The sequence below is a fragment of the Protopterus annectens genome, chromosome 3.part1 (assembly GCF_019279795.1).
Source record: "Protopterus annectens isolate FY-2018-M chromosome 3.part1, PAN1.0, whole genome shotgun sequence".
Lineage (NCBI taxonomy): Eukaryota > Metazoa > Chordata > Ceratodontiformes > Protopteridae > Protopterus > Protopterus annectens.
The window spans coordinates 665,631,327-665,654,463 of NC_056732.1; the positions used below are offsets into that span (position 1 = coordinate 665,631,327).

Here is a 23,137-nt window from a genome sequence, read left to right on the forward strand (position 1 = left end):
TTATGGGAGGTTCAGCATTCTATGTTGGTCCCCAGGGTTGGCTATGGCTTTTCTGAACTACGCCATCCACGTGGCGGCATAACAAGGGCATTAGAGCTTGCTCCTATACCTAACTGTGGATTTGCTATTTTTCCACGGATTGTAAAGCAACAGTTAAGGTATATTGGTGCTTTAATAAGTAGGAACAGGCTAATAATCAACACGCCACACTAGCAAAGCCAATTCTAAGCATGCCTGCACTACTACTATTCTGTGTCACGCCTGTAAATAGGTTTCAAATGGCAATATCTTTTAGCTTAACTTGAAGAACAGCCATTCTCCACTTTCTTCCCTCTACTGATTTTGGTATTTAATAGCACTGTTTTTTTTTTCTAAGCCCGAAAGTGGCTTTTTCACTATGCCTCTCATGTGGAGACTCTAAATGAATGTTAGTGCCTACTCTGCTGCCTAGCAGCTCACTAGGTACCTCCCTTCTGCAGAGCATTTATCACTTAAAGTGGCTAAATTGGGTAATTTTAGTGCTAGTGTACAAGGATCTAGCTAACTCTGGGATAAACACAGTGGTTTCCTTTCCATTTGTTGACACTATGTACATATTAGCGATCTCCTGCCTTGTAGAGTACTATGAGTTCTAAATGCTTTATAGGCTTACTGGAACTGTTGAGGTTATTCCTTTGTGTTTAGTTCCCCACATTTTACTCCATAAAGTGCTCCTCTAGCACAACAATGTTGCAGGAGCTTCATTGCATATATGCAGTTATTGGTTAATTACCCTTGGGGCCAGCTGTGTTCCATTAGGCCATGTGTACTTCAGGTAACGAGCCATTAGCTCTTTCCTGGTAATTGGCAATATCCACAAGTAGCCTTTCTGGTACCTCATTTCTGTAGAGTATTAGGAGCTACATTGTTGAAAATAGAACACCCGAGTATCAGTCACTTATTTCGGCTGTATTAAACTCCTAGGCTAGCTGCATAGCTGATCTGAGAACTGCTAGTCACAATTTATCTATGCTGTACTACTTTCAGGGCTCAAATAGCATTTCCCAAGGCATTGACAGCAGTCCTACTGACCCTCCTCTCAGTGTCCTAACACAACTTTTGACTCATAGTGTTAGATTCTAAAGACTACAGAAGTGTTGCTCCCTAGTAGCAGGCAATGTTTATTGCTAACTTTATTTTTACTGCTTCTGCTTAGAAGAATATTTCTCTTATATTATAACTTTTTTTTTCTATTGTTGCTATCAAGTAAATGTAAATGTATTGTTACTATCTTTATACATTGTCTCAGTGAATATCTTGTGTTACTTTACCACACTAGCCTGGCTTGTGCTAACTATTATTTTCTCTCCCCTACTTTGTCTCTCTTCCTCCTTAAGTTACCCTGCTCTTCTTGTGCTTCCAACACTAGTCTCTAGGAACCTAAGGACCCTCTCCAAATACCAGCGGGCTCACCTCTCAGCCTTAAACTCCCTGAATTCCCATTCAAGGATACAAGAAAAGTATGTTTGCTGTCTAACTACTGCCAGTTATTTCTCTACCATTGCTATAGGTGCCAAAGAACATTCTGAGCCAGGACAGCCAGCAGCCTCTACCCCCTCCCTCTCTCTTTAGTATCTTAACACTCACTCCCCCCTCTACCGTCTGCACGTAACTCCCCATCCTAGCTCTCACGCTTCCCCTGTCTTTAATACAGCTACCTCCCTCACATAGCTACCTGCAGTTTCAGACCTGTCCACTAGGTGGCACATTTCTCCTAATCTCATCTCACTCTTATCCTCCTGTTTCTATATTACTTACCGTATTTTCTGTAGTCCCAGACTTGCTTTTTAGCTCCTCTAACTACACTCTATACTATACTATCTACTACTACCATTTCTAGGTTCTCTCATCACTGTTCTTACCCACTTCTGACTTATTAAACTTACCTTCTGTACCCTGTACTGCTGATTGTTTCTTCTACAGCTGCTTCTTTACCTGTCTCTACCCACTCTGGTCGCCCTGCGGGCTTACTCCACTCCCATCCCTACCCCCAATTCCCACCCACCCCTGGGGTCCTACACTTATGCTTACTAGCCACACCCCTTCCTCCTTCCTGTACTCTACAAAAAAATGTATTTGCTCATCTACTTCCACTCCTTCCTTCTCAAACCTCTCCCCTTAATCTCCTACCACCCCCTCCCCTCCCCTCATCCACACCTACTATACTTCCATACTAACTTACCCATTTAAATGGATAAATTATATTCTACTGCTCATTTCTAACTACTTCTCATGCTTATACTACTTACACCTCTCACCTTTGCCTTCATACTCTCCTCCTATGAAACCCCATTAGTTCCATATTTTCTCCACCCTAATAAACAAACCAGCTCCCTGTATCTACCCATCCTCTTTAACCATGCTAACATAACAACTACTCCCGGCTACCTACTAGCAATATATCACAGAATACACCACATTAGATATAACAACTTCAATCCCAGAAGATCCCTACTCACTAACAGCAAACTCCCTATTCCAAACTATCTCAAACAACTCCACTTATTAAAAGATAGAGACATTCACCCAAACCTAGGCCCAATAACAACCCCAATCTCTCTCCCCAACCCCAGCCAATCCACTAATTTTTCCATCACTAAACAATCTAATTCACTCCTTGTAGCGCATCTTAATATTTGAAGCGTTAACAATAAAATTGCTCAACTCCATGCCTTCTTAGACGTCTACTCCTTCGACATTCTTTGTTTAACAGAAACATAGCTAAAACCTGCAACAAAAGACAATCAAGTCATCCCACCAGGGTATAACATCCTAAGACTTGACCATATAGCCAAAAAGGGTGGGGGGTTGCTATTCTATTTAAATCAGGATTACAATTAACCACTTATGACTCTAAACCACTACCTAATACCAATGCAGAAATTCTCATATCCAAACTTGAACTCAACAATGCCAAAGCCATCTATATTATTTGTATCTATCTACCCCCCGGTAACAACAATACCACCATGGAAAATATCCTTTGCTGGTTATCTCAACACCTGCCTCAAGAAACTATAATCCTTGGTGATATAAACATTGATTGGAATTGCTGTAGCAACAGCCACCCTACCACCCACATCAACCTTTTTGTTTTTTCCCAAACCATCACCTCCCCCACCAGGATAAACAAACACAATAAGAAAGAAAGCACATTAGACTGCATTCTGATAAACAACCATCCCGAAATATATGAATCTGGAACCCTTCCTGATGACATAAGTGACCACTCACTTACCTATATCATCAGGCATAAATCCTATTCTCCCATTCCTACCACTATCAGGAATATCAGATCCAAAAAGAACTTCAACCCTGATCTCTTCCAAAAGGAACTTAGAGCATGCAATTGGTCTCCCTTAAAATACCTCCCTCTAGAAGAAGCAGTTCAATACTTTAATTCAAACTTCTTAGCCATTCTTGATCACCATGTCCCAACCCGTACAATCAGATTCAAGACCAAATCTGCCTCTTGGCTTTCTAAAGAAACCAAACTTAAAATCCATCTCAGAAATAAATACTGGGCTAAATGGATAATGACCAAAAATCCTGTTGACGAACAAAATTTCAGACAGCTAAGAAATAATACTAAGAAAGCTATACTATCAGATAAAAGAAACTACTACCTTCAATTTCAGAAGGCTAACCATAATAACCCACAAAAGTTCTGAGTGAGCATCAACCAATTACTACATCCAGGTCAATCCAGTACACCAAATCCAGAAAATACTGACCGTGAAAATTCCATGTATACTGCCAACGCCTTCAATTCCTTTTTTTACTGATGCTATCCAAACACTAGTCAGTTATCATCTAGTAATTTTACTTTACCTACCGACAACAAAATTACACCCCCTACATTTCTTCTCCAACCAGTCCCAACAACCCATATTCTTGCCCTAATCCAAAATCTGAAGCAATGCTCTCCTTCAGCAGACCAGCTACCTGCTGAATACCTACAGAAATCTGCCAAATAGATTGCTTACCCCATCTCCATTCTTATCAATAGAACTATTAGTGAAGGCCACATCCCTAGCATCTGGAAAGTCTCCCATATTATCCCCCTTCACAAAGGTGGAAACTCCACCGAATTCTCCAACTATCGTCCCACAGCTCTTCTTTCTCCTTTGGCAAAGATCATGGAAAAATGCATCCATAGGCAATTGCTAGACCACCTAAATCCATAATAACTTGCTCTCTAGCTGTCAACATGGTTTCAGACCTTCCCATAGAACTACCATTGCCCTCCTTTCCTTTACAGATTGTATTAACAAAAACTGTAACTGCAATTTGCTCTCCGCAGTACTATTACTATTTATCGATCTGTCCAAAGCATTCGATATGGTAAATCATCAAATTCTGATAGATATCCTCAAATCCCTGTCCTTACATGCAGTCTCTATCAAATGGTTGCAATCCTACTTAGATAAACGACAAAAGGCTGTACTTTGGCACAACACTCTATCTACCCACCTACCAGTTAACCTCTGTGTACCTCAGGGGTCCATATTAGGACCTCTCCTTTTCTCCATATTCATCAACGACCTTCATCAAGCAATTCCCCAAGCTACTTGCATACAATATGCGGATGATTCCACACTTGTATGCTCTGCTAAAACCACCTCTGACCTTCACTCCCTTACCCAAAAAGTATTTAACACTGTTGAACAATGGTTCACTCATCGTTGCCTTCTCTTAAACCCCCCAAAAAACTAAACTCCTCCTTTTCAATCCTAATCTTAAGTCCTCCCCCATAGATTTTTCTGTTTCATCCACTAATGGTACCATTATATCACCCGACCTAACTACCAAGCTACTTGGTGTCACCACTGATAACAATCTTAACTTTTACATACACCTCAACACTATTAAATCTGTCAACAAAAAACTTGGCTCTCTGTAGAGAATAAAACCCTTCCTATCACCTACAGCTAGAACTACTCTTGCACATACTCATCTAATCTCTACACTCCTCTATGCCTCTACCATTTTCACCAATCTAAGAACAACCTCAATAAGTTGGAAAGCTCCTACAATAACATAGCCAGATTTGCTACTGGCTACCCATTTAGAACTCACCACTGCTTTAATTTAAAGCAGCTTGAATGGTTGGAACTACAGAATCTGCTCAAGTACCACCAACTAATCATTGTCCATAAGACTCTTTACCAACCTTCCAATACTCCTACTCTCTTCATCATCATCACACCCTATAATAATCTGAAGTCCTTACGTTCATCTCAGAAACTTCTAGTTAAAACATCTACATCTAACAACAGGGCTGGGGATTCTCTCTTCTCCAATACTGTGGAAAAATTCTGGAATCTCCTACCCTGTGACCTTTCCTCACTTTCCACTTTATCACTCTTCAAAAAGAGACTGAAACTTTTCCTCAAAACACACTGGTTATGCCCCTGTACTAAACCTAACTACTCTACCCGAATATGCTCTGCCTTCCCTTTTCTTTTTATTAATCTTCTGTCATCCTTTTGACTTCTACACTCTGTATCTCATTACTTACTTCCCTATCTCACTTATTTGTGAAAAAAAAAAAAAACACCTTGTTATTACTATTACTGATCATTAAGCTGCCTCTTCCACTGTGTACTCTACTTGGATATGGCATCAGCCTGTACACCTGCTTTTTTTCTCTGCCATTATGTTATGTACTTTACTTTTACATTGAACTGAGCCTGTATTGCCTCCTTTTTCATTAAGGAATGTACCTAACGTTATTTTGAACCTAGAGTTTACATTGTATTGACGTCTATCCTCTTCAAATGATTTCTTATCAACCTGAATTGTCAGTGTATATATTACTGTAATTTTTTACATTTGTTTGCAATTTTTATGTTACCTGTATGTCTTGGAACTTATCTCCCTGGGCCTCTACTGAAAATGGACATATATCCAGTTAAACTAGCCCGGTCAACAAATGTAAAATAAAAAACTAATAAAATAAATACAATTTACCCTAGAAGGAAATTCATTTTAATCTTTAGACTTTGTATATATGACATCAATTCTTAAAACAGTTAAGAAATATGTTTTTAAAACTCCATAACATCAACATGAACATTTTTGTGTTTTCCGACTGCACATACCACTAGATTTAAGGAAACTCGGAGCAATGTTAAAATTAATTTACTAAAAAGGAATGGATTAGTATTATGTGCTGATTGCTTTGAAAAAGGAAAACTAAGTCCCCACAACAAATTAATGAAAGAATACAAGTTGGATGAATCTCGTAACCAGTTAATAATATCCATCAGTAAGAAATTAAATGAATTTGTGGATAATATGAGTTAAGAGGAACAGAACATTATTCCTCCATTATATGAATACATGAAAGCTGTTATTAAAGGTTGAATGATATACAAAGGAAGCTTGTCCAAGCTATACAAGTTAATTACAAATAATAATAATTTTGTTGCAAAATTCTGGAACTTTTTAGATAGTGGTGGGCTGAGTGACTCGACAGATGGCAAGAATAAAGCTTTGAAATTTAAATTGGTTAGTCAAACTTCTTCAAGTTTATACTGGAAAGCTTTTATGTGGAAATACATAGACAGAATGTTTGTTACTACCGATAAAACGTCTAAGTCTAGTAAAATGACTTCCTCAGTTTGTTGGAGATATAGTAAAGATGTAAAAGCTGATTGGACATGGATTGTGAAAAATTAAATGTATATTGGGAACAGACAAGTACGTTTTTAAGGGGTTATGGCCTGATAATTGTTCCTTAACGACATCTGTAATGCTAACGAATGTTCCACTTCCTGCATCTGTAAAAGCCAAAAAGCAGAAGCTCTTTTGGGCTCTCTTGGCAGTTGCCAGAAAAGTTATTAGAAAAAATTGGAAAACAAACTTAGCTCCTACAGTCAAAGAATGTTTAAATTTAACAACACTATGTAAAACTTTAAAAGAAGTGATCAGAGTAAGATCTATAAATCATAGTAAGACCTTTAGTTGTTGGGACAACCTCAAAACTCTGAAATGGTACTGAAATACCAAGACTCAATGTGTTAACTGAATAAGATTACCTTGATGATTCAATGTATTCCTATCACTGTATAACGATATGTAAAGTTGAATTTATTTATTTCTATGTACATATTGTAAATATGCTAAATTAATAAAAATGTTCTTAAAAAAAAGAAAAAAGCAAGTTATACATTAATTGTGCCCTAAGGCCAATCAGGTAACCACACAATGAGTTTTCCACCAGCAATTTCCAGCCCAGACAGGTGAATTCATCAATCTCCTGACACAGGAGGGTAAGGCTTTGACCCTCTTAATGTAAAATGACTGCTTTAGAGCCCGGGTGTTAAGGAACCACACACGGATGCCTAATACTAGCTAAGAAACACTCGATGCAATGTATTTCATTGAAGAATAGCAGCATTTACAGCAGTTTGAAAATTCTACTTTAAACTTTAAAGAAGTTAAAAATAAAAAATCAAATAAAGAGCACAGTAAACTTTCACAGTGTAATGAAAACAAGCAATGTTGCAATGTTTTGAGATGTTTGCATTTGTACGGGATACTGGCAGGGACAGCAGCTCTGTGCAAATGTGCCAAATACTTGAAAACTTACTACTGAGCCCAAGGTCAGTCAATAAAAGGTCAGTCAATAAAAGGATTACACTTAGAGCCCCTTTGTGTGCTTCTCAACTCAGATAGACAAGGCACACATCTACTGCCATTAGATGAATAATCCCAGTCCTCCTAATGTAAAAGCACAGTATAATTGTGTCCAAAATGAAATGCTACCACAAACAAACAAGCAAAGATAGGCAGTAAGTAATACAAGATAACACAGTGTACTTTAAACAGCTTATAAAAGTGTGATTATAAAATAAAAGTACTTTGCCTTGTAGAAATGAGCCAAGAACAAAGAGTCACTCAACTGTGCAGAATTTAGAAAGGCCCTAAAATAAGGTAAGCTGATTAATAAGCCCTCTAGCCAATAAAACAACTACATGAAGGAATCACTCGTGTATTTCCCCAACCTATACAGACCAGGCTACCACTCACTGCCACTGGATGGAAAATCTACTGTACTCTTGATGTTAAAACTCTGAGTAAAGCTTGCTGGAGGGAAAAATACACTACTTTATCCAACAACTAGCTAGATAATAGATCAAGTACATCAGTAGAAAAGACAATGACAGGCAAATTGCACTTTTTTTTCAAAATAAGCACAAGGAAAGGCAAATAAATAATTCAAGATATCAACAGTAGTACAGAAAGGGAGGAGCTTATAATGCTCAATTTATAGTAAGGGTGGGCAGCTTAAAAATCACCAAATTTAAAAAGCATTTCAAGGAATGGGAGGGTAGGTGGGAACAAATACACCAAGCCAAACAAATTTCTCAAAAGAGAAAACAAAATGGAAGAATTAAAACAGAAAGCAGCTCCATCAGTTAAAGCAACTCACAGAAAAAAAGAGATCACTTTCCTCAACAGCAGTGCTTGTAGTTTTTTGCATTGTTTGAGTCTTATCAGAAAAAACAAGGCAACAGATATACTCTGTGTATTTAAGTATCACTTAAGAAACAAATAAACCAATGGAAAAAAGCAATGTGAAATGTGCAGCCCCTGAGTCTTATCAGAAAAGACAAAGTCATAGATATATTCTGTGTATTTAAGTATCACTCAAGAAGCAAATTACCCAATGGAAAAAAAAAGCATATGAAATGTACAGCCTGGGTAATTTGTCCGCCACATAAACAAAAACACCAGGCCAAGCAGACTTCTCAAAACAGAAAACAGAATGGAACATGTAAAACAGAAAACAGAATGGAAAAGGTAAAAACAGCTCTATCAGTTTAAGCAACTCAAAAAAAAATAGATTACTTTCCTCACCAGCAGGTAGTCACCAACAGTGCTTGTAGTTTTTGCAGCCCTTGAGTCTTCTCAGAAAAGACAAGGATATAATATACTCTGTGTATTTAAGCATCACTCAATAAATATTACCAAAAGAAAAAAACGTGTGAAATGCACAGCTTGGGTAATTTAAATGTCTGTCTGCCACATAGAATAAAAACAGGCCAAGCAGATATCACAAAACAGAACAGGTAAAACAGAAAGCAGCTGTATAAGTTTAAGCAACTCGCAGACAAAAAAAAAAAAAAGATGATTTTTCTCACCAGCAGGAAATCACCAACAGAACTTTTAGTTTTTGCAGGCCTTGAGTCTTAAGAGAAACGACAAGAGATATACTCTGTGTATTTAAGTATCAGTCAAGAAGCAAATTATAAAAATGAAAAAAGCATGTGAAAATTACATAACAAGAGAAAAAAACTGCTTAATGCCTGTAAGAAGTCCCATTCTACCTACCTGAATAGCATACTTAAGCAAACTAACAAAGAGTTTAAAGGAACCATTAGGAAACTCAAAGCAGAATATGAACTAAAAATAGCCACTAAAACCAAAAACGACTACAAACCCTTCTTTAACTACGAAAGGAAGTTAAGAACTAACACACAACAGTGTCTGGAGCACAGTAATACTACACTCTATGACCCAAAGGAAATACCAAATACCCTAGCTAACAGCTTTAGCACAAGGTTTACTACACTCTCAGTTATAGCTTTTTCACAGGTTCCACAATCCCAGTCACCCCTTCACTTACTATGGAACAAGTCCTCTCAGCCCTCTTAAAAACTAAGAATGTTTCACCCACGGGCCCTGATAACATATAAGGTTGCCTGATTATCAGTGTCAAATACAGCCTTTCTGAACCCCTAATTAACTTTTTTAATCTAAGCTTATCCATTGGTTATGTTCCTGAAGCCTGGAAAATAGCCATTGTAATGCCATTATACAAGGGTGGCCCAAACTTAATGGAAACCTGATATGTAAAGCTCTGGAGACCATTATCTCAGACCTCCTTAAACTGGACATTGAAAATCTCTTAAGTTTGGACCCTCATCAATAAGGCTTTGTCAAAGGAAGGTCCTGCCTCTTTAACCTTATTACTTTCTTTGAAAAAGTAATCAAAGCAGTGGATTGTTATTATGCAGTGCATACAGCATATTAAGACCTGGCCAAGGCCTTTGACACTATTCTCCATGCAGGCATTATTTACAGACTTGTAAATCTGGATATAAATCCTTAACGTGTGCTGTGGAGAGCTAACTAGTTATCTGACAGAACCCATGTTGTTAGAGTCAGAGATGCCACTTCTGAAGCAAACAAATTACCAGTGGTGTATCACAGGGCTCAGTTTTGGGCCCTTTCCTATTTGGCATTTATTTTTCACACCTTCAGGCCAGCACTCCTGGCCTAGGGTTAACTAGTTTGCAGACAACTGTATGTGGGTCATAGGAGGTTACTAGGCTATTGGCCCTGAAGCCCTTATAAGCCTAGCCAAGAGTTTAACCCATGTTTAGACAAATCAGCACCCAACGCCCCTGTCCAGCAGAGACACTGGTGGAATGCTAGGGGTATATTTTCTGTTTCCCATCCAGCTATCCAGGTTGTGCTAAAAAAGGGGTAAAGAGGTACTCTGCTTGATGTGGAGAGGGAGTCTATTCCATAAATAGGGAGTCTCTGGGGCACAAATCTGGCCCGCCAATAAGTCTTGTTGATGTCACAAACAATGTTGAGGCCAGGCGTGCGGGTTACTCGAGTGGAGCTTGACTTGCAGATATGCAGTAGTCCCATCAAGGTGGGGTCCATGATCACCTTGTATGCCAGATAGAAGTCACCTCTGAGGAGTCTGTATGAAATGAGTAGAGGGATAGGGCTTTTAGCCTATCTGTGTATGGTAGATGCTTGTGGCCCTGGATTCTCCTGGTGAGGAATCTCTGTGGTCTCTCCAGCTGCTGGATGTGCTTTGCAAGGTACATGCTGAAAGGATCGTTGTACTCAATAGTGGGCCTTATAACGGAAGAATACAGGGATGTTATGACCTCCTTGTCCCTGGATGACATACCCTTACTTATAAGGTGAGCCATGTAGAAGGCTTTCCGTACAACGAAAGCAACATGATGCTCAAAAGTCAGGCTGCTATCAACCTGGGTGCCCAAATCCCTCACGACTGATTGCGTGCTTATGACGTGCTTATGACGTTATTAATGTCATAATTTGTGGAGATGTCACTCCCAAAGGGGATGATGATGCATTTTTTGGTATTCAGCTTGAGGCCATGTTTCTGGCACCAGTCATTTGTGAGACCCTCTTGGAGGATGTCCACATCACTAGGGGAATTGATAACAATCATCTCAAACATGGTCAGCCATAGCCCACTGGTTTTGGCCTGCACCTCAGAAAAGTATATCTCAATTAAAGACTATGTGGGGTCTATCAGTGAATCAGTTTGCTACCCATCTGATAACATATGGACTGATGCCTAGTTGAGAGGGTTTATCTATTATGCCCGATTGGGGAATAGTGTCAAAGGCTTTGGCTAGGTCATGGTTTCAAATTAAAAGTAGCATGATTCATTCTGGTTCACAAAACAGTATCACTTACCAAACAGGTGATGCACCCCTGAAATCATACACTGTTGTAAAGAATTTAGGCAATCTTGTTGATAATGCATTATCATCTTATCATTATGTCTCCACTGTAATTCAGAAAGCCTTTTATCTGGCTCATCTAATTCCCAAAGGCATCTCCACTAGAACCCAAGAAATTTTCTTTCTCCTTTAATTGTATCTTAGGAGAGACTGGCAGCCCTTTCTATGTACTCAGTCTCTTACAGATTCCACTGTGGATATATGTGCCTAGTCTTTTGAGTTGGGAAAGATTCAACTCTATTTCACTTCTCATTCCTTTGAAGCACTCATGGTACCTCAAACACTTGGTTAAAGGAATTAAATATTCATCAGTGGATAAATAAGACATATCGGCATGACAGAGTCATATCCCAACATATCCCTCAGCTCTGGAACAAACTACTTCTACATGTCAGACAGGTTAACACCTTCGTCACCTTTAAGATAAACTTAGATAACTGGATGGGCAGACTTAAATTTTCCCCTGGTCTATGTTGTCTTGCCCTGCCTTGAAGTCAGAGGTAACTTCTGAATAGCTTTCTTTGACTTGGCTTGCTATGGTCTGCAGACTAATTGCCTAGTATTTACCTATGAACCTAATGGTCTTAAAATAGCTAGCACATTTACAGATGAGAGGTATTAATAAACTCCTTCAAACAAATTACTCTCAAAGGGCTATATGTGCAAGTTAGTAACGTTTCAAATGGTGTCCCACTATGTGTACCTGACTAAACAGCTTGGATCAGAAAAACTAAGCAACAAGAACTCTTACTGCAAGAGCTAGACTACTCAAGCACTGAACCTGAGCCCATGAACAGCATCAAATAATACCACATTTCATTAAAAATTGCTTTTTTGCAGGGGGCAAGCCCTTCTGCCCCATGTGGGGGGAGGTGACAAGCCCTCTATACCCCCCAAACTTTATTATTTTCACTCTGAGATCATTTTGCCCTACAGAGTGACCACTGACATGCAGTGTAAAGCATGTCCTGCTGTTTTTCTACTGAAACTGCACAACCTAGAAAGGAGACAGAGGCAAGCAATAAGATTTCATTCGTATGTGTCTGAAGAAAAAAGCAACACAAGCAGCTAAACACTTCTGCACTCACGTGATCAACTGACTCTAAGCCTTCAAGCTGCCTAAAGAGAAAGGGGTAAAAAATTCAAGTTTCCTCTAAAAAAAATAAATAAATAAAAATCTAGTCTGTTCTTTAAAAAGGAACAAGCGGACAAGGAACAAGATTACAACAGCAACAAAAAAATAAAATACTTAACAATAACTGTACTTGATTTATTACAAAACAATCTGATAATTTACTTTTTGATAAGGTGTCAAACTAAAGCATGTTGAAAGGTATAATTTGTGGACACATAACAAAAAAGTGCCATACCTTGAAAATAAACCTGTTAGTTGCAATGCACATAATTCTCATGCTAGTCATCGTGCAAAGTAGTATGTCATATTTTTTTAAAGGTGCATTACTTTAAAAAGATTCAGTAGAAGATGACACATTGATTACACATTAACTGCACTATAAAGTTGATTCTTCTGTCATTCTTCAAACATGATTTATAAGAAGATTCTGAATTGTACAAGTCTAATTTTCTCTATTACTGTATGCTATTAATCCTTGTGACATTTGCTACACACAATGCATGTTTACTGCAGGAGACAAAATGACTACAGTTCTTAAATACCGCTTAGTTTATTTTAAAGAACTGTAACAAGTATGACAATTTTATTTATAGAAAAGTTGACAACAGTACAATGTGTTATTTTACTTTTAGGTACATGACAGTCGAGGTACACAATAGTTAAAACAGTATGGCAAGCTCTTTTACTTATGTTTTTCTGTATTAATTCATTTGTAATTTTGTAGTAAGAAAATGGGAGAATAATATGCATATTAATAACCCTTACATTTCTTTTTTACTCGTTTAGACATTATTCAGTATGTTATCCTCTGCTGAATCCTATGCAAACTAACTCATTTCAAAAATATGACACATGCTACTTCGCATGCTGCTTAGTACGAGGATGACATATAGTATACAGACCTGGAGTCTAGTTTCAGGGCATGACACTTTTCTGTTATGTAGAGAGATTATACTGGCGAGCCTTCCTTAGGAGGCACTGACCTGTTTCTGGACAGGCCCTAGCAAGTCATAAAATTCTGTATAATTGAATCACTACCTACTCAGTATTCATTTTATATGAGTCTAGGCTAAATGCAAAAGGTTAATATAGCAATAACCCACGCCTGGGTGTGGGTAATGTTGGATTTACCCACGGTTGGTGGGGTTTGGTCATGAGGGAGAAGCCCGAGTGGCCAAACAAAGACAACCGTGGGTAAATCCAGCATTACCCATACCCAAGCATGGGTTATTGCTATTATACAATGACATTATTTAAGAAAAAAAAATTACTTTTCTTAAATAATGGCATTGTATAATGCCTCCTTGCTGCCCTTCTGCAGCTGTCTGGTATTCTGCGGCAGTTCTGATGTACTGCGCATGCGTATGCCTACACAGTACATCAGAGCTGTGGGCAAAAGCAACGGTGAAAGCAAGATCTCCGTTGCTTTTTACAAACTGTTTCGCTATGTTAAACCCATTTAACATAGTGAGAGAGTTTTGAAAAAAGCAACGGAGAAAGTAAAACCTCCGTTGCTTTTTTCAAACTGTCCCGCTATGTTAAAGGAGTTTAACATAGTGAGACAGCTTTAAAAAAAGGTACGGAGAATCTCCATTTCTTTTTTTAAAGCTGTCTCTCTATGTTAAACTCGTTTAACATAGCGAGACAGTGTGAAGCAATGGAGATCTTGCGTTCTCCATTGCTGTAAAAAAAGAGTTATAGTAATGGAAAAAGTCCGGGCGACCGGACCTTTTTCCATTACTATAACTCTGATTTACAACATGCACGCTGACCAATCAGCATGCACATTTTTGTATATTAATGGGGGGGTCATTGTATAACAGTCAATATATACTTGTATTTACAGCAAATCAACAACACAAAAATAATGGAATAAGTCTAGTGCTAACCATTTCAAGTGTGTGTGTGTATATCCATTTGCTTTAGAAATATGAAAGGTTGACTGTTTTTGTACACAACATTTAATACTTGTTTTTGTTTACATACAGAATATCATGTTCTTCATGGGAGACCCAAAGTACTTCTGTGATGTCTAGAGAAGGCTCATGGACCTTCCTGGGGTTTGAGGAAAGCTGAATTTCAGAGATGGATTCAATGATTGGTGGGGGGGGGGTGGGGTGGAAAAAAAATAATGCTTTTCTCTCTTAAGCTATCCTCCTACAACTGCTCTGTCAAAAGCTCATCTTGACCCTATGCATTCTCTGCTGGGTAACCTATGCCACAGCATCTCCATCAGTTTCACCCCAAATGTGGAAAGAAACAACTGTGATTCGTGGCATTATCCTTGAAAACCGGCTTAATTTCATTTCCCATGTGAACATCAATGAAAAACGAAACTCACTTTGGGTAAATTGTGAGGGGATAAATCTTTCCTAACAGTTAAAACAGACTGTCTACAGCTTGATTCTACTTCGTACCCTGTATCATGTACTCCTCTCACCTCTTTAGTAAGTTTAGAATCACCGCTTCAAAGCAAACTGGAACAAACATGTAACAGGATCACCCATTTTGATTCTGAGCATAACCATCGTACCCAATGTTATCTCTCCATAAATTCAGCTTGCTTGAATACAACCACTTCCACATGTCTAACAAACCATAACTGGTCCACAAACTCCATTACTATCCAAATTGTTCAAACCTAGCTAAGATTATTAACTATATTGTCTCTCCAAAGGGCTTTAGTATATATTCCAATGTCCTCCAATAAATTTAACTCACTATTTTCCACCTTCACAGCAATATTTGCAATAAACTTTGACCCAACACAAAACTACCAAAGATAACTGGAAATTTAACTCTTTTCTGGCCTCTCAACTCATTAATAAATTGAACATGCAACTGTGACAATTTGTGTGCTTTATAACCTTAGTAATACATCCACATATAACCTTAACTATATAATCCTTCTTCTGTGCAATTGTTGGAGATATCAACTAACTGAAGCTACAATGATTCTTTTTGCTACTAATTTTTATCAACGCACTAATTTCTTATGCTTCATTAGATGACTAGCTGAATGTATAATAGCTAAATAAAGAACAGAAAACAGTAAGTTACAGTACTGTTTTGGAGTTCTCTTTCTGGGACTCCACTTAAGATGAGACCTCTCAGTTCACACATACTGTTAGCTTGTCTGAACTATTATTTCATTTAAAACTCATGGTTAAAATATATAGTAAATAAATAACTAAACAAACAGATAACTAAGCAAATAAAAAAAATAAAAATTTGCTTCCAAGTGCCTACAGATTCATCTGTATTACAGAATGGGGAATAGTCAACAAAAACTCTGGACTTCTATAATGCTGTTTGTCAAATATGATATGAACAAAATGTGGAGCTTACTGTCAATATATGTACTGATGTAATAAAGACCATCTGTTTAAAATTTAGTTCTTGAGTACTCTACTTTGATATGTTTAGTGCAATTTATTTGTTTAGCCTAGTATAGACAGACAGACTGTACACATTTCTGTATATCTTTCAATACCTGCAAGTTTTCTGCCTGCCTTATGTCCAGTTCATTTTGGAAAACTGTAGTTAGGGTGTAGTAAGAGTGGTGGCTGCCCCAGGTGCAGGCTGGTAGGTGGTGCGATCATCAAAAAACAAGTGGAACTGATAATTTTATACAAGTCAGTGGTGCTGAGTGATTGCTTGCTATAGCTTGTGCTGAAAAAGTAGGAAGCAGCTCCTATATAGAAACATTTCAGCTCCTTTGCTTACAGCTGAAGATATTTTTAGATCCTTATCTCTAAAGGTGTTTTTTTTTTGGTTGTAAAATCCGTTTGAGGGATGCACTAAGTGTGGGACAACCCAGGTACCAACTGCTGCAGCTACTACTCTGGGCTTTTGCATCATCTAAACTTCTACACCAGGATAACCATCTACTGTGCTACTTAAAGGTCAGATCTACTTTCAACCCCTTATCCACAAAAACATTCCTATCAAATCTCTCTTAGTGTCTCTACAAACATTCTATTTTCTTCATTACTCCCCTAACTTTCCTTAAACTCTAATATATATCCACATAAAACTTACCCTTGTGCTTCGTACTCAGATGAAAACTCTATATCACAACCTCCATCTGTCACTAATATATACCTTAACCTAACTTTATCTAGCATGGCCTTACTGTTTCACTGCATTCAATATACCTCTCTTATAATAGTTAGGCACCGTGTCTATCTTGACTAGTATATGTGAAACTAAACACGTCAACAACTTATTTCATTCTATCACACCTACCATGTTGCCTCTCAGTTATGTAAACATTCGATTCTATATACCTAGTTTACCTGTACTTTTGAAAATATTTGACTGTATGTATTACTGTTTCAAATGTAATTTTGTATTTACTTTTGCAAGTGTAAATTGCAAGCGTAAATTCTAGGTATTGTAATACAAAATATGATCTACAGAAAATGGCTACATACTCAGACTATCCTGGTAAACAAATTGTTAAATAAATAAAAGTTAATGCATAAATAAAATATTAAACATCACCTTTCACAATATACTGTGAAAAGGCAAATCCTTCTTATATACCCTTAAACTCATCCTCTCCTCATTCCACTCTATCTCATGCAAAGCCAGTACAATAACAGCTACCATTCTTGGATGAAGGTTTAAGAAATCAGATGTTTTAAAGGTTTTAATTTATTAAAACACACAGCAGCTAGAGAGAATTTCAAATTCCACAAGTTCTCCACTGTCTTCTTCCTACTCCCACTCATCACAATATGATCCTGAGATTATATAAAGAAAAAAAATATAGTAGGTACTGGTAATTCTTGCACCGATAACTGAGCTGGAACCCAGGAAGAACTTGTGAAAGTATGCATCAGGAAAGACTGTAAAATTTAGCAGTATTGTTAGCAAAGGAAACAAACAGCAGGTATAAGTATTCAGAACTTGCAGCAACAGTCTTTGCCTTGAACTTACTTTTCTGAAGTAGTGCCACAGAAGGTGCTACTGACCAGACTGAAGATGACATTCTCTGTGAAGTATGGAAGTGACACATACGAGGACTACACTTGATTACACTTGTGGATTAATACTTCCTGACACATATGCAGATAAATTTCAGCTTAAGCAATTACATAAAAAAAAATCTTAACACGTAGTATAAAAGATTAGCAGTGTTGTCACAGAAGAAAAATACCACATAAAAGACAAACTGAAGTTTTAAAATATGAAACATATTTATTTCAAAGAGTACTGTTTACAATCTGATGCGCTTTACCTGAAACAATGTATATAGTCCAAATTCAGATCTAGTAGCATTCAGACAAATAAATTTAATGAAACATATTATGATGCTGACACATTTTAAACTTCAGTGTGATCTTCTTTTGTTAATAGGGTAATTAGAAAATTAATTATATTGTTATTAGAAACAACTTAACCCAAACTCTCTTCACACCCTTAAAAATTATTTATAATATTTACAGCAAAAATTGGTCTTCCCACAAAGGTTCCCATCCCCCCTAGCAAGATACACACCTGGTGCTCCACAGTCAGCGCACACTTCATTTCCAGGTACCCGCTGTATATCATCAATAATGGCTTTGGTAAGGTCCTCTAAACTATTCTCTCCTGTACTATGTTCCCCTTGGAATGCCATATTTAATGCCTCCTCTTTGCTGTTTGTCAGAACTGATATCCACCTGTGTTAAGAGAAAAAAAAATGAAAGGCAAACAGAAATTAGGGAACACAATAATGACAACAACCATGCTTGGACATGAAAAGTCACAGAATATATATGAGTAAATTCAGAACAACATATTTACCAGGAACCTTCTAACATTAGATCTGATGTCATCAATTTTCATTCTCTCCTCAACTGATGGGCACGAACCCAACTTGGCTGTTACTAAAGCTCTTGGTAATCAAAAAGGTCTCGAGTTTCTCCTTTACCCATAATGCAACAACCCCTAAGCTATCTCAGACCTCATTTTCCACTTTTTGCAAAAAGACATGGTCAGCCTAGCTCTCAATCTTTCACAGATATGTGAGTTTTTCATTAAAACATCTCCTAAAGCATAATATTTTCTTATATTACAGTATCTGTTCTTACATTTCTTACCCCTTACCCGAGTTCGTAGCTTCTTCAATTACCACAGTTGGCAATTTCCCTTTCCCATTTTTCCTTCAGTAGTTATAATTCTATCTTTATTCCTTTCTACACTTTCATGTAGTCCTTACCATCGTTGGTAAATTTTTCCTGCCTTTGCTCTATATAACAAAAAAAAAAAAAAAAACAGTTTTTACTTAATCTTTCCATTTTATTGTTGCTGGTATAACAGCAGAAAAAAAGGTCCATCTGGGTTTAAGAAGTGTGTCAAGTGTGAGCACAAGCTGCCACTGTCACATGCCCACAATCTATGTGTTTATTGCCTAGGGCCACAGCATCTGCAAGAGATTTGTTCGATCTGCCATAATTTAAGTTCTAGGGCTCTACTAGAGAGGAAAAATAAGCTCATATTAAAAGGATTGTTACCTTCCTGACTTGGAAAAGAGATATCTAGGGCTCAATGCCCCAAATAAAAAACAAAAGAAGTTAAGCCCTTGTCTCCAAGGCCTTTGACCTCATCTACCTTGGTTTCAGAGCAGTCTAGAAAAAAGCCTAAATTGGATTCGAAAAGATCACAAAGTTCTTCACCCTTGGATCTGAGGAAGAAAAAAGCAATGTATCTGACTATCATGGATCTGACAAAAAAAAGCAATCAGATCCGACTGCCTTGAGCCCTACAGTTCTCCCTAGAACCAGATATTCATAGTCCATTAATGCTGTGTCTTTGAGGGTGCCCTCATCCTTTTTGAAATGATACCAGTACAAGTCTCCTTCTCTTGCCTCAACTCATTCATCCAGAAGTCTGATGTAGGAAGATATGGAAAGAATGATGCGGAAGTTCATCGCACAAACTCAGATGGGTGTCTTACCAGCTCCTAACCCCCTCAGGTCAGGTGGCCTGTCCACCCCCACTTCAACCTCCTCCTCCTCTGATCCCCTGAGTTGCTTCAGAGCACCTGGATCTGAGTATCTCATGTCCATCTGGTTCAGATCTGAAGATAACATTATTTTCAGATCCAAAGCTTACTGAGAGTGCTCCAGTTCAGATTTCTTTGGATCCAGATGACTCTCAGAGCCGAGGCTTCCTTGTCAGGTCTGAGGTATTGGCATTGACTCCGAAGTTGTCAGAGCCATCTCTGCCCCTCGGAGCTTCGGCAGTGGATAGCTCAGCTCCAGCATCCTCCTTGGGGAGATTGCCTTCAGAGCAGGGGAGGACAGCAGACCAGATGCATGCCTTCTTGGCGGTGGGGTTTTCTCTCTCTATCTGTGAAGATCAGCCTTCAGGGTTGTGAACAGGATATTCTCTTCTCTGACAGGATGGACAGATCTAACCCTCTCAGATCCTCACCCTTCTACCCTACTGTCACTGTGCTTAGAGCCTCATCATTCTTTACCACAGGGACAGCCAGTCCAAGATCTCCAGGCTTCCCTGCAGTGTATTACAGTTTCTTTAGATACATCCCCGGAGCACCACACTGAGGAGGTGCCTAGGAAGAAAAAGTGCAAGAGGAAACTCTTGGACTCTCCACAAAAGTCAGTCAAGTAGGATATGGACTTTGATGAAGGTGAAGGGTCCCCACGATCACCTTCAGAGGACATCTCATTTGGAGACATCCTTGAGATCCTGAAAGAGAGGGTGGTTGGAACCCCAGCAACCCTTCATCTGAGGAGTCCGTATTCCTGGAGGCTTTCGGTACTGGACCATCTACCTCCTGGGTTACTCTGCCTGTCGATAAGCTCATTGATTTGGTCTCTCGGTGGGCATGGAAAGAATCTGACACAGTTGAACCCATACCCAAAAGACCAAACAAGATTCTGGGACTACCTTTGGGGAAAGAGTTTTGGGCTAAAGGGGTGCCAGTTCATGCCATGGTCATGGTGGCGGCCACCAAAAAGGAATTTGCCAAATACAGCTCCACTGTTCATCACCCTAATAGGAAGTCTAGGGTGATAGACAGGTTTGGTAAGTGTGTCTATGCTTCAGCCACCTTCACTCTGAATTATCTGGCACATTTTACTATGTTACAGAAGAATTTGATCAAGGAACTTTCAAATACTTTCTCAGGATATGTTTCTGTAGAGGTCCAATCATCCGTGAATTCTCAGCTGCCTACCCTACAATCTATTTCAAATTCATCCATGAAGCTTATTTCGCATGCAGCTGAAGCTGCCTCTAGGGCAGCGGTTCAGGCATTTCCATCAGCAGACATGCCTGAATGCTCTTATGTGACTTTATGGAGGCCTTCAAGTCTTCTTTCATCAATGCTCCCTTTGACGGCACTTTCTTGTTCAGCCCCACAGTGAAAGAAACTTTATCCAGGTGTGAGAAGGATGAAAAGACCCTGTCTGCAGTGGGTGTGCATTTTTTGACTCCTCAGAGAGATTGTTTTCAAGAAATCAATGAGGTGGTTGAAAGATGTGGTTCAGGAAATCCCAGGGCCCTTTCCCCAGGGGCAGAGGGGGACCTCTAATTGTCAATGCTGCCCCTGCAGCAGAGGAGGGCCTGCAAAAGCAGGGGTCTAGAGATTCTTTGATGGACAGACCCTACCAGTGCACCTGAAAGGAGGCCCAGTTGCCCACCTTTGTAGGCAATCGGGGGTCGATTATCCCTGCACCATAGAGCCTGCCTAGACATAACAAAAGATACTTGGGTGCAGAAGATTATATCCAGAGGCTATATAATACCCTTTTCCCTTCCACCGCCAATCTCAAGAAAAATTCCCAATGTTCCATCTAGTCAAAGAGAAGAAGCAGCAATTAAAATATAAAAGCTGTTAGAAAAAACAGTCACCCAAGAGGTCCCACCACACCAGAGAGAATCTGGAACGTACTCAAGGTTCTTTTTAATGCCAAAGGAAACAGGGAACTGGAGACCACTTTTGGATCTCAGCAACTTGAACAAGTCAGTTTGGCATACCAAGTTTCGGATGGTCATAGTTCAGTCCATTCTCCATTACCTGGGCAAGGACAACTGGATATGCTCGATACACCTTCAAGATGTGCACTATCACATAAAGATAAAGATAAAGATGGCCTCTACAGGTTTGGTTTCCTTTCCTTTGGCCTCACTTACTTCACCAAGCTTGGATTTTGGATCTGACTCCAGAACTCCTGTCTCACCCAATGGGCATGATCCATCCAGACATTTCAAACCTGAGGCTGACAGCCTGGTCTCTCCAATTCTGTTAATAGTCAGTCACCCAATGATCTCTTGCCCTGTCCGACATATACTTTTATCTTTCCACAAACCTTCAACATGAAAACTCTATACAAGAAAATGGAAAAGATTTGTTTATTGGGCACAACAAATTTATGTTGAACCTTTTTTTAGCTACGATATATAATACACTCGAGTTTTTAGCTTTACTTTTTAAAGAAGGGGCTAGTTTCTCAACCATTAAAGTTCAGTTAGCAGCGATATCAAACTTTCACACTGGATATGAAGGTTGTTAAGGAGCCTCCCATAAATTGTGCGCAACTTTCCTGCGAGGCACTCTTCTTTTGAGACACCTGTTTAAGGATCCTATTCTCCCCATGGGAATCTCAATTTGGTACTGCAAGCACTAATACATTCCCCCTTTGAACCAGCAGATAAATGTAAGCTTAAGTATCTTACTTGGAAAACTGTTTTCCAAGTAGCCATTACCTCTGCTATGCGAATTTCAGAAATTCAGGCCTTGTTTTCAAAACCTCCATACTTGATCTTTCACAAGAATAGAGTGGCACTATGAAAAAATGCCTAATTTCTTCCCAAGGTGGTGTCAGAATCTAATATCAATCAATCCATTATTTTACCAGCACTCTTTCCTAATTTTGCAAACAAGGGCGAATACATGCTACATTTACTGGATGTTCACAAGCAATTATGTTTTTACCTGGAAAGAACAAAAGAAATCAGAAAAACAGACCAGCTGTTTGTTTCCTTTGCAGAATTGAAATTGGGTAAACCGGTTGCAAGAGTAACTTTAGCCAGATGGCTGATTGCATTTAATTTATCTGTAACAAATTGGGCATTACCTTAACACAACCAGTATGAGCTCATTCAACTAGATCCATGGTGACTTCTTCAGTCTTTCTACCCAGAGTGTCCATGAACAACATACGTGCAGCAGCAACTTGGGCTACTCCCCGTAACTTTTATTACTCATTACAAATTGTATCTGGTCTCCTGTGGCAGAGCATCATTTGGCTCAACTGTACTCAGGAATATCCTTCCTTAGAGTCCACCCGGCATTGTAGGTAGCTGGGGACACTGTCCCATCAGTTCAGGCTAGAATGAAAATTGACAACATCAGATAAAGAAGTTATGTACTCACCATAAAGTTTCATCTGTGTTGACCAGTTTCATTCTTGCTTTA

The 23,137-nt window shown here is 38.7% G+C and overlaps 1 protein-coding gene across 4 annotated transcripts in view; it reads right to left on the minus strand.

The window, feature by feature from the left end:
- The window catches only part of ASAP1 (ArfGAP with SH3 domain, ankyrin repeat and PH domain 1), a 2,547,392-nt gene that overhangs the window by 669,685 nt on the left and 1,854,570 nt on the right, over positions 1–23,137 (minus strand). For all 4 annotated transcript variants that reach the window (XM_044067036.1, XM_044067034.1, XM_044067035.1 and 1 more), the window contains one exon: positions 18,208–18,371. In XM_044067036.1, coding sequence (XP_043922971.1) covers positions 18,208–18,371 — 164 coding nt within the window. The remainder of the gene's footprint in view (positions 1–18,207; positions 18,372–23,137) is intronic.